We start from the raw sequence: 12,988 nt of genomic DNA, 5'->3' as shown, positions 1-12,988 counted from the left end.
ACATTTTATCCAGAAAAAGGTAATTTATAGCAGTACCAGTTCTATCACCTATTGACCTGGTAAGCTGTCATGGTTACATATTTCCATTTACTACTGAAACTTAACTAACAAAGGCAGATGTGACATAATTATCACATAGACTTCTGCATTCTTTATGAACTGTGGAGTATATTTACCAGGGGAGACCGATGGGTTTATTGTAGCCAACAAACTGTAACATAGCAATTACTTAAGAAATTTATTGTACAAGTCAAAATTTAGAGTTTTTTCCCAAGGAATTGTTTATTGAATATGATGATTATGCTTCATTATTTGTTTGTGGCCCAAATGTTAACATATACACCACCTGAATTTATTGAAATGAGTTTCTACAGTGAGTTAGTTTAAAAGATGCTACATTCTGCTTTTTTATTAACATGATAGAATAAAAACACATTCCAATGATTACTGTATATTTAACAGTCTACTTAGTATAAGGAAAGGTTAGTATGACTTTTTAAAAACTAAGATTGGCAGTTCAGGTAAGAAGACTTTTGTTTTTGTATTTTTCCTTAATTAAGATGCTTATGCATTTGCATGTGATCATCTCGATTTTATAGGCAGGTTGTTTAGTGATAAAATGGTTGACTTTTGTTAGCTGCTTTAATCTGGGCCAAAGTCATTGTTACCTTTTTGTTTGTTAATGCTTTTCTTTTTTTCTTTTTTTTTTTTTTTTTTTTGCAGCAAACAGTAGTGATAGTGAAGAACTTTCAGCTGGTGAAAGTGTAACTAAGACTCAGCCAGTCAAATCAGTCTCTACTGGAATGAAGTCTCATAGTACCAAATCTCCTGCAAGGATGCAGTCTCCTGGAAAATGTGGAAAGAATGGAGATAAGGACCCTGATCTCAAGGAGCCTAGTAATCGATTACCCAAAGTTTACAAGTGGAGTTTTCAGATGTGTAAGTGATATGCATTGAAAATTAAACAATAGAAACTTCATCCTAGGAACTTTTTTCCACATTTTTTATTAGTGCATTATAGTTGTACATATTGATGGGATCTGTTGTTGTATATTCATACATGCACATAATATAACAATATAATTTGACAACATCTCTCCCCATCACTTCTTCCCTCCTTCTGTCCCCTGGTCCCTTTCCTCTCATCATCTCTGATTTCCATGAGATCTGCCCCCACCTTTCTTTTCCCTTTTCCTTTCTAGAGTCTCCATTTGAGAGAAAACATTCGTCCCTTTACCTTCTGTTTGACTTATTTCACTTAATATAATGGTCTCTAGTTTTCATCCATCTTCCTGCAAATGACATAATTTCACTCTTCCTTATGGGTGAATAAAAACTCCATTATATGTGTGTGTGTGTGTGTGTGCATGTGTCTGTGTATATATCTTGTATAGTAACTGCTGATGCAAATACTAAACAAGAATCCACCAATCCTGAGAGGAATTCTAATCAATTGCAGAGTACAGACCTTGCTTGGATCATGTTTTCAATACACAGGTTGGTAAAAGAAAAATTTTAAAGCAGTCGAAGTCAGTATCAACATTGAGTTTATATCTCTGATATGATATTGGGAATATGCTCTAAAATAATATGGTGTTGGATGGGGTACAGTTGAGACAAGATTTGCCATAAATTGAAAATTCTTAAAACTGGGTGATGATACCTCTCTCTGTACTTTCATGTATGTGAGAAATTGCCATAATAATGGAATTTTCCTTGTACCGGGGACTGAAACCCAGGGGTGCTTTACCACTGAGCTATACCCCCAGTGCCTTTTAGTTTTATTCATTTGTTTTTTGAGATAGGGTCTCATTAAGTTATCTTAGGTGGGCCTTGAACTTGCAGTTCTCCTAAGTCCCCTGAATTGCTATGATTACAGGCTTGTGCCATTGCACCTGGCTGTAATTTTATTTATTTTTTAAGAGGCTACAGCAGACTTTCTCACATGGGGAGATACCTCAAGTATTCATAGGACATTGAAAATGTCCTAAGAGCTAGAGATCTTTTAAGATTTTTCTTCCAATTTAAAAGTTATACACATTTCATAAAATCTCTTTAATAAAGATGAAAAATTCATCTGCAGTTCTGTCACTCAAAAATATATACAACATTAACATCTTATATTATGTGCCAGATATTTTAAAATAGAGAATGAGTCTCAGGAAACAAATATTTAGAAGTCTCTTTTTTCATTTTATCTACTTTGGCCTTATTCTACAACTACAATCTATATTCTCTTTTTTTGTATCAAAATTTTCCCCCAAAATACATATTAATGGAAGTTTTAAATTGACAGCGGATCTAGAAAATATGACAAGTGCAGAACGCATCACAATTCTTCAAGAAAAACTGCAAGAAATCAGAAAACATTATCTGTCCTTAAAATCTGAAGTAGCTTCCATTGATCGGAGGAGAAAACGTTTAAAGAAGAAAGAGAGAGAAAGTAAGTATTTCATAAATATTTTATAAAATTTAGTCACTCCAAATCATTTAAAATGCACAAAGCACTATAAAAACCCAAATGTAACAAGATTTAACATTTGTCTTATACTTTTGATACAAATATTACCACACAATAAAATGAATATGTCACAGCAAGAAAAAGTATTTAGCAGCGAAAAAGTAGTTATCTACAAAGTGAAAGAGAATATTTTTGGCCTACTTAACTTAAACATAAACCAGCTTACTGCTCTGTAGTTAATGTGGGTTTACGTCTGTGAATCTTGGAAGTTCTTGAATCTCTCTCCCTTCTTTTCGTCATCTGTGAAATGGAAAAAAACTTTAACCAAAATCATACCATTCACTTTCACAGAGCTCACAATCTGCCCCTAAAATTTGAATATGATAATTTCAGATAGTGAAAAACACTATGAAGAAGATTGAGGGATGTTTAGGCAGTGATTGAATAGTTCTTTATTTAAATGTCTTTTTAATAGATAATAATCTTCTTTAACAGGGTACAGTGTGATATTTTAGTATATTCACACATTGTGTAGTGACTAACTCAGGATATTTATGTTATTCATCTTATCTTGTAGCTCTTCTGAATGATATAATACAGTATTGCTGACTATGATCACCCTCCTGTATCAAAGTACACCAAAGTGTATTCCTCTCTGACTGACAGGCTGAAATCATTAACTGGTCTCTCCCCTGTCCCCCTCTTCTTTACTCTCCCCAGCCTGTGGTAACTACTCTTCTATGAACCCAGGCTTTCCAGATTTCACGTGTAAGTGAAATCATGTGATATTTGTCTTTCTCTGGCTGCATTATTTCATTTAATGTTATGCTCTCCAGGTCTGTCCATGTTGCTGCAAATGACGGAATGATACTAGGGCTAAGTAGTATTCCATTGTGTGTATAATAATACATTTTCATTATTCATTCACCTGCTGATGGACACTTACTGTTGATTTCATGGCTGTTGTGAATAGTGCTGCATTAAACAGGAGAACAGATCTTTTCTGCATACTGATTTCATATTCTTTGGATGTATACTCAGTAGTGGGATTGCTGGATTATTTGGTATTTATGTCTTTAATTTTTGAGGAAATTCCATGCCGTTTTCTATGAGGACTGTACTAATTGACCTTCCTACCAGCAGTATATTAGAGTTTCCTCTGCTGGATGGGATACTTTAAACTACAGATGGTCAGGACATTTTCACTGAGACTTAAATGACTAGAGGAAGTGAGATAAATTAAAATCTGGGGTAGGCGTTTTCTTGGGATCCTATTAAAAAGAACTGTAGACTGGGTGACTTAACATTAGAAAGTATTTTCTCACAGTTCTATAGGCTAAAGTCCAAGATGATGGCGACAGTAGGTTCGTTTTCTTTTCCTGAGACCTACCATGCTTGCTGGCTGTAAGCCATCTTCTTGCCATGTCCTCACATGGCTTCTGTGTGTGCAGAGACACTTCTGTCTGGTATCCTTTCCTCTCTTTATATAGAAAACAGAGTTGTCATTCTAGGGCCCCACACTTATTACCTTAATTACCTACGTATCTCCAGATAACAGTCACATTGGCAATTAAGGATACAACATAGAGTTTCGGGAATACACAGTTGAGTTCATAATGAGAGTCCTGGGCTGAGAGAACAACAGAAGTCCCTAATACAGGGTTTCTCAAATGTGCATTGTGACATTGTGAGCCAGATAATTCTTTTCTACGGAGGGTTGTCCTGTGCATTGTAGGGTGTTGAGAGCAACATCCCTGGCCTCTGTATCTACTAGATATCAATAGCACTTCACAGTTGTGACAACCAAGAATGTCTCCATATGTTACCCAGTATCCTGACAGAGGTGGGGGAAGAGTAAAATCACCTCAGGGAAAGGACCAGCACTCTGAGGGGAGAACAGAAACCCACTGTGGTGTTAAAATGGTAGAAATATCAGCTAGGTAAGCAGCGGGCAAATCATGTAGGTCCATGTAGGTCACAAGAGGAAATTAGATTTTATTCTAAGTGTAATGGACAGTTAATAGGAAGTTCAAGAAGGGAAACTGAATGATCTCTTTGAAGGACTATTGTCTGCTGGGTGGCAAGTAGAATGTACAGAGCAATAGTGAAAGCAGTGTTGATAAGGGGAGCCCACTGAAGTAGTTGATGTGGGAGTTGACAGTGATTTGACCCAGGATGACTGCAGTGCAGATGGAGGTAGATTAATGTTGCCTTAACAGCACTACTGATGAATTGAATTTGGTGGATAAAGGAAAGAGGAATTGAAGATAATTGTAGATTTTTGACTAAAACAGCTGTGGACACATGTTGCCATTTATTAATGATGGTATAGACCTAGAAAAGACAAGGTATGGGTTGGGAAGCAAAACAAGGTTCATATATTCTGTTTTAGCCATGGTAAATTCTAAAATGCCTATTAGGTGTCCAGGTGGAAGTGTCAGTAGATCCTCCTGCCTCAGCTTCTCTAGCTGCAGGGATTACAGGCATGTACCACCACACCCAGCTGAAGCACTTTCATTTGTATTTTCCTTTTTCTTTTTTAAATGAGGTGGGTTTTTTTTTTTTTTCCCCCTTCACTTTTCTTATCTGGTGTTATGATACTTTTAACTCAAAAAACCTTGATTTTAGTTTGTCTAGATTTCAGTTTGTGGGGTGGATGAAAGTCTCTCTGAGTTAATAGAATATTTGAAAAGAAATGTTACTATATATATATATATATGAGTATTATATGTTAAATGTTACTCATATATATATATATATATGAGTATTCTGTCAAAGGAAGGGAATTTTAATGCTTTGTGTGTTTGGTGTCAATGTAATCACTTTAAAATAATTAAAAAGGTATAGATATCACCCCAATTGTTTAAATGCTTTCACTAGAACACATCACTTCTAGGTAACCAAAGCCCTTCTAATAGTTTTCCATGTCATAAGACAATCCAGAAATAGTTCCTTAAAAACAGTGTTCTATAAGTCTGGTCAACCACAAATACTCTGTAGTGAGTGACTGTGCTAATTAGATGTGTTCTTTGAGCACTTAACATTAAAAATCAATTTCTAAGTACAAGTAAACAAAAAGTAGAGAAGTGACTGTCAAGTAAATGCAAATCAAGTAAGGTATCATTCTTAGCTGGGGGGAAGGGGGAGATGACCAAAAAACCATACATATATCGAAAATCAATACTAGGGAAAAAAAAATAGTGAGATTCACATATTTATGCATTGCTGAAAGCTTTTACATAGTTAACCTTGTAAATGTTTTATCTGTAGCTGGAGAACTTGACATAGTTCTAAGTATAGATCTCTAGGACAAATAGTAGCCACAGAATTGTTTTATACTAATATATAAAATAGCAGATGGAAATTGTTAAATTATATGACCAAACTGATGAAAATATTTACAATTTTACAGTGCACAAAATATTATACCGTTGGTAACAGCAAAAGATTAGGATTTAAATGATTCATAGGTAGTTAATTACTACTTAACTTTGAAAAGGAAAAAGAGCCGTATGTGGAATAATCTCTTAAAATATATATTTTTTAAAAAGTCAGACACTATATGGTTTACACTGGTATCTTTACAAGTTATTATATCTACAAATTTTAAATTTGAGGTTTGAAATCTCCCATTGCTGGTGTGTACACAAATGGGCATGGCTATGTTCCAGTGCAGTTTACTTTTAAAAAATTAGGCCTTAGGCTGGGCATGATGATGCACATAATTCCAGCTGCTGAGGAGGCTGAGACAGGAAGATTGCAAGTTCCTGCAAGTTCAGGAAGATTCAACTCAGTAAGACCCAAAGCAACTTAGAGCTCAAAATAAAAAGTAAAATTAAAAAAATAAAAATAAAAAGGGCTGAGGAGGAGGCTCAGTAGTTGAGCCCCTCTGGGTTCAATCCCTAGTACCAAAACACACATACATATAAGGCCTTGGGGGAGTAACTTGCCAGCCTTTCTTGAGGTTTTAAAGAATATGAAGCAGCTGGTAAAAGTGGGGTTCAGAATTTCAGGCCTTGGGATGGTCTTGTGTGAGATGAAGATTAGCTTTTCCAACTTATTCCCCTGTGCTAAAATTTTTTCTCTTTTAACCTGGGAATATATTCTTTTTAAAAATATTCCTTTCCAAACACTAACTTATAACAATGAGTGAATTTCTCTGAGGAAAATAACTATTATTTGCTTTTGTGTAAAAAAAAGTGAAGAAGAATGCAGTTGTTGACCCCTTTAATTTAACCTCCCATTCTTAGCACTGTTTATGAGAAAACTCTAAATGCAGAGAGTAGAGGCTTTAGGAGGAAAAAAAGATTTTGGGACTAGATTACACATTTCCTATTCAATCCAAAACTCTTTTCGGCATTTATGGCAGAAAGTGTTTCTTGCATTTTGTTCCCATGTCTTACAGAACAGGTGGGCACCCAGTCCTTCCCTGCCTTCCCTCACCCCTTGATTCATGCATATCTGTCCTCTTTCATTACTGCTGTACTTGGGCACCATCAGGATTGTTGAGATACTGACTTCTTCCTTCTGGTGGTGGGGTGAGAACTGACTTCTCTTCAAAGCTAACAGTTTTGAAGAATACAACAGAATTTAGTTCTTAGAACTAGTGTTTTATCTTGTTGTTAAGCATACTTTACTAAGCTGTTGGTTTGGTCTCCCTTTTCCTTAGGTGCTGCTACGTCCTCTTCCTCTTCTTCCCCTTCATCCAGTTCCATAACAGCTGCTGTAATGTTAACATTGGCTGAACCATCGATGTCCAGCGCATCACAAAATGGAATGTCAGTTGAGTGCAGGTGACAGCAGGACTTGCTAAAGCACTTTGCACTTAATGGCTGTTGAGGGCCACGTCTTTTTTTATACTGCACAGTGGCACAAAAAAAAAAAAAAAAAAAATCAGACAAGCACTATTTTGTATTTAAAATTGTTTCTTGACAAGCTGACTTGGCACTTAAGTGCACTTTTTTATGAAGAAAAAGTACAATGAACTGCTTTTCCTCAAGCAATAATTGTTTCCAACTTGTCTGGGAATTGCGTGTCTGGTAACTTGAAGGCCTTCCACTGTGGCAAATGAAGGCTTTTCACTGCCTGTAGAGACAATACAGTAAGCATAGTTAAGGGGTGGGCCAGAACATGTAAGATAACTTACTGTATATGTATTCCCTCGTATTTTGTTAAAGCTGGAACATTTGATATTTTTCCATTTATTTATGAAAAATATGAACCTATTTTCATTTGTACAAGCTAATTGTTTTTTAAAGCAAGTCACCTTAGGGTGGCTTTAATTGTATAAGTCAAGCACATGTAATAAATTCAAAACCTGCAGTTAACAGGATATTAGACATCAGTCCTGGTAACCAAATATTGAAGATTCTCCTTAAAAAAGACTGAAGATGTTTACAGGTTTGAATTTGGCTAAAAGGTCTTGCAGTGGCTTTTCATGCCCCTTCAAATTGGAATGGAACTACTGTACTTTGCCATTTTTCTATAAATCAGTATTTTTTTTTAATTTTGATATAATACATTGTGTGAAAAAAGAAAATGGCTAATAAACTGTATTAAATCTTAAACAATGTATAAAGATTGTACTTAGCCAGTTCAAAGTGTATATTTATTCATAATGAATTATAACAGTTATATTTTTGTGTTTTCTTGTAAATGTTTCTTTTCCCTTAAAAACAGATAATTCATTTGTATTGCTTATTTTATTATGAGCTACAACAAAGGACTTCAGGAACAAACTGTATTAGTATGGTTCAAGGTTTATATGAACTGTCTGAGAAAGATGGTTGTTATTTTACGTATAAATAGCTAATTGGGGTGATAGGCCTATAAAATTAAATGCCTTGTATAAAATCCAAAATGAACGCGAAATTGTTTTCACTTGTATTGACTTTTTGTTGTATGATTCCAATCTCTGTTCTGTTTGGCACTTGTATTTAATTCTCCACCTTTGTAAGACATTTGTATATTGCGGATGTGTTCATTGAAGCTATTTAATACCTGGCACTGTTAATACACAGTACTTTGCTGTACAGACTGTTTTACTGTTTTAATTGTAGTTCTGTGTACTTTTTTTGAATGGGGCTGGCATGTTTTATTTGTTTTCTGGCAATACGACGTGAGAATTTCGAAGCGTTTTGTTGTAGATGCTAACGTGTCAGAATCCTTAATCCTTTACATCCAACTTTTCTAAGAAAAGCATTTTCAGTCTTGTAGTGTGTGCTTATAGTAACTAATTTTGTTGAAAATGGTTTCAAGTTACTCAGATTTGTACAGGACTGTAAAGATTTGTTGACAGCAAAATGTTGAAGAAAAAGCTTATAGAATAAAAGCTATAAAGTATATATTAGGATCTGCAAACAATGAAGAATTATGTAATATATTGTACAAATGTAAGCAAAGGCTCTGAAATAAAATGCCATAGTTTGTGAATCCTTGATTTTGTTTCTAAAAGATTAAGTAATTCTAGTTCATTATGTAATGAACTAACTAGAACATATACCTCCAGTATATGTATTAGCACCAGTGGTTAACTGACATATAAAAATGAGAATATTCTACCTTTAAAAATTACAAGGCCATCCACCAGGGCTGGAGCTGAGCGGTAGAATGTGTGCTTAGCATGCATGAGAAGAGAGTTCAATCTCTAGCACCAAAATTAAAAAAAAAAAAAAAGTCTATTTGAGATAGTAATTTGGGAATAAAGGAAGAGAGTCCCAAAGGAAGTGCTTGTAAGCCATTAAAATGTAGCACCTGTGAAATGCAGCTCCTGAGCAGCAAGCACTCACCTGTGCCCCTGTAACCCAGAGGGCAGTGTACAAGTGCAGGAAATACTGGGGCAAAATTAGGTAACTCTGCCCTGAGTCCGCCTTAGATCCAGCTCCTAGCAACCATAGGTTGCAGCCTCCCTCTCTCTGGAGATGGCCTGAATTCTCCCTTGAATGCTGTATCTTTTGCTTTACCCTAAGGTATCCCTCCAGACCGTGCCATTCTCCCCTGAATGAGTACATACCTTCCTAAATAAACGGTGTTCTATGCCTCTGACTGGCATATTTTTTTGTCACACATGTCAATAACACCACTGGTCCTGAGTTAAGTTCCCCTTCTCTCTGGGAACTCCTTGCACCCTTCCTTCAGACACATGTCTTCTCTTATGACTCATTAACCAGAAAAGGATTTTTTTAAAGGCTTTTTAAAATTACATATACAGGGGCTGGGGATATAGCTCAGTTGGTAGAGTGCTTGCCTCACAAGCACAAGGCCCTAGGTTCAATCCCCAGTACCCAAAAAAAAAAAAAAAAAAAATTACATATATTATTTTGCTTGAGTCTGAATGTATTTTTCTTACAACTTACTTGTTCAAAGAAGAAAAAGGAAAAAATTATTTTTCATTAACATTTAAAACCATTACCAGTAGCTATTTAATTTAACTAGATCTTTATGAGGTCTGCCTTACTCTTGTTGCACTCTGGAATAAAATGGGCATTGTTAAAACAAGTCAATACTAAAACCCCACCCCCGAGAGTTGTGTTTAATTGGTCTGGCACAGTACCTGAGTGTTAATATTTTTTTAAAACACGGTTTATTATTAGGTCCTGGAGGGATGAGACAAGGTATTTATTCCATGCAGGGTTACAGAGGAAGGATGGCAGGATGGTCAGGTGGCAGAAGACAGGAATGAAGGGAAGGGATAGGTCTTTTGGGGGTTTTTTGTTGTTGTTATTGTTTTCTGGTACCAGGGATTGAACCCAAGGGCACTTAACCAGAGTCACATCCCCAGTCCTTTTTAGAGACAGGGTCTTGCCAAGTTACTTAGGGCCTTGATAAGTCCCCGAGTCTGGCTTTGAACTCCAGTGATTTTAATGTGCATCTGGGTTGAGAACCACTGCAGTGCCCCAAATCTTGTACAATCAACATTTAAGATTTTCTTCCCATTTGTGTATTTTTCAGCAAAAGAAAAAAATTAAAGACAATTAAGATCAACTTGGATACAAAAATCTCAAATAGGTATTAAAGCATCTTTAGGATGATCCTCTATTATTACAGAAATTTAAGTAGACGGGAGAAGTTTTAAAATCTGTCAAACCTGCTTCCCAAAATGAGTTCCTAAATATTGTTTCCTGGAAATGCTCTAGAAATGTATTGTCAAATACAGTTTGGAAATGCTCTATAGAGCACATTCCTTGTAAGGATTTAGTATTACCATATTTAAAACTTGAGAAGGCTTGTAGGACACCTGGTTAAACATTTTTTTTTATCCTATTGTTTTCAATCTTACCTCAACACAAAACCCTAACATCACCCACTGGGCACGTTAGACAGTGCTCCAAGGATAATGATTACCAATTTTGTTAGTGACTTATACGCTTATGGCCCTTCTTTACCAGTCTCTCTAGAGAGATTGAGAATTTTGTTATGTAACTAGAATTTGACCCAAGTCTATGCAGGATTGCCTAAAGTGCATTTTGTTAGGTTAGCTTATAATATATAGTAAAACTAAGATGTTTCTTACATTGTTTTCCAAAAGGTTGGTTTCTTACTGAAGAGAGAATTAATTTTCTGATAAGGTGGAGCAGAATCCATGAAACTCCCAACATTTCTCTCTCATTTTGGTGCCAGGATTAAACCCCAGGGGTGCTTAACCACAGAGGTATGTCCCAGCCATTTTGAATTTGGGGGCGGGGGTCTAAGCTACTTAAGGCCTCATTAAGATGCTGGGATTTCAGACATCTGCCATCACACCTGGCCAACCCCTAACATTGCTTACTAATTTTTTTGGATGCTTTTAGGAAGAGTATATTTTAGGTAACCCCCATAGGGATTAGTAAACAGTTCTGAATGGCAGTAAGGATAATCTTTTCCAACAACAGTCTCTTGCACACTAATTTTTTTCCTAGGTTTTTTTTTTTTTTTTTTTTGGCGGGGGCGGGGGGTGCTGGTGGTTACCAAGGATTTATTTAATCCACTTTGCCACTGAGGTAAATCACAGACCTTTTTAAGACAGGTTCTCCCTAAATTGCTTTGGCCTAAGTTGCTGAGGTTGACCTTGAACTTGCACTCCTCCTGGAATTACAGGCTTGTGGTATCCCGTCCCCTGTCCCCCACACCCCCCTCTTTCATTTCTGAATTCCTTTCTTCCAGTTTTAACTTGTTATCTAGGGACTTGGGGCTAACATGAGGTGAAGGGTTATACACTCTCATATAAGAAACAGTATTTCAATGGTATAGTCTCATGGCTTAGTTGTGCAATCATGGTAAGGCATAAAATGAAGTGCAATTTTAAGTGAATTGCTTGGTCAGGGAGAACCAGTGCATAATGGCAGTGTGTGAGCACTTGAGAGTTGATATCTGATGGTGACAGATTCAGACAGCAAATGAACCAAAATGCCATGTCTGGCATTCAGACATGTAGGCTAGTATGAAGGGGGCAAGACCTCAGGACCAGACAGAATGAGACTGCAGTGTTTTAGGTAAAGACAATTCTTGGAATGTTAGGGAGAGTGGAGAAGGAATGGGATAGGGAGACATTCTGAAGAAAACTGAAGAGAGTTTTTCAATAGATCTGGTGTAGGACACATGCAAGATGTATGAGTTGCACCTCGCATGCATGGGTAGATTTTTATATTTGAAGTAATCAGGCTATCAACATTATGGGAAACCAAAATAGGAAGCATAGTAATCAAAAGCAGGGTCAAGCAGTTGAATATTGTGAGAGTTCTTCATAGTTATCTGATAGGATAATAAAAGATTACACACATTTCCAGCCAACTTGTGTTAAGCAGCTTTCAAAAGCAAGGCTGTTTCAGAAAGATTGCAAGTCAAATCCTATCCTACAATTCAAACTACTGAATTCGATGGAATATGTAGTCATCTTTTATTACATAAAGGTCAATTTAGCAAATATTCACTAGTTACAGTGAACAGACACGACGTACAGATGAATAAGACATAAATCCTTACCCTCACGCCTTTACCTTAAATAGGCCGTGCGAATTACACTATAGCAAACACGAAGAGAGGAGGTAGGGAAAAGCAGGCTAGAACGTGAGGGTTTGGCGGGACGGCAAGTTCGGCTGCGAAAACCGCAAGATGAGATTTGAGCAACAAGGATGTCCAGGAGAAGGGCAGGGCCGTGCCAAGATCTCGGCAGCACGCAGGTGTGAACGTTTAGAACTGCGGTCTCTAGCTACTTGTCTAACTTATTTCAAAACGTCAAGTCTGAGGAACGCGGTCAGAGGACCTCAAAGCACTGTCCCCCGTTACACCGACTCCCCGACGGCGACGCTGCTTGCACCTCGGCAGCCCCCCTGCCCTCCTCCACGACCCCCGGTTTCCCACGCGCTCTTCCCTCCGCTCGGACTTCACCCTCTCCCCGCCTGGCTGAATCCTATTCATACTCCAGGCCTCAAGTACTAGGACGACCTCCTTCACTCCCAGACAGGCTGCTCTGGCAACGCCACGAACGCCAACGACCCGCAGCAAAACTCAGGTCGCGGCTCGGCGGCGACCTCCCAAACCCGGTCCGCG

The 12,988-nt window shown here is 37.1% G+C and overlaps 1 protein-coding gene across 4 annotated transcripts in view; it reads left to right on the top strand.

The window, feature by feature from the left end:
- Arid4b (AT-rich interaction domain 4B) overlaps positions 1 to 9,170 on the top strand; it is a 135,319-nt gene extending 126,149 nt beyond the window's left edge. For 3 of the 4 annotated variants that reach the window (XM_047520452.1, XM_047520451.1, XM_047520449.1), the window contains 3 exons: positions 724 to 939; positions 2,297 to 2,443; positions 7,131 to 9,170. In XM_047520452.1, coding sequence (XP_047376408.1) covers positions 724 to 939; positions 2,297 to 2,443; positions 7,131 to 7,258 — 491 coding nt within the window. In that variant the 3' untranslated portion in view covers positions 7,259 to 9,170. Of the gene's footprint in view, positions 1 to 723; positions 940 to 2,296; positions 2,444 to 7,130 lie in introns of those variants that run through there. The other variant, XR_007104309.1, reaches the window with a different exon arrangement.
- Positions 9,171 to 12,988: the final 3,818 nt, after the last annotated feature.

This window comes from Sciurus carolinensis, chromosome 12 (assembly GCF_902686445.1).
Source record: "Sciurus carolinensis chromosome 12, mSciCar1.2, whole genome shotgun sequence".
NCBI lineage: Eukaryota > Metazoa > Chordata > Mammalia > Rodentia > Sciuridae > Sciurus > Sciurus carolinensis.
Note: the sequence above shows the minus strand (reverse complement) of the source record. Positions and strands in the feature narration are given on the sequence as shown.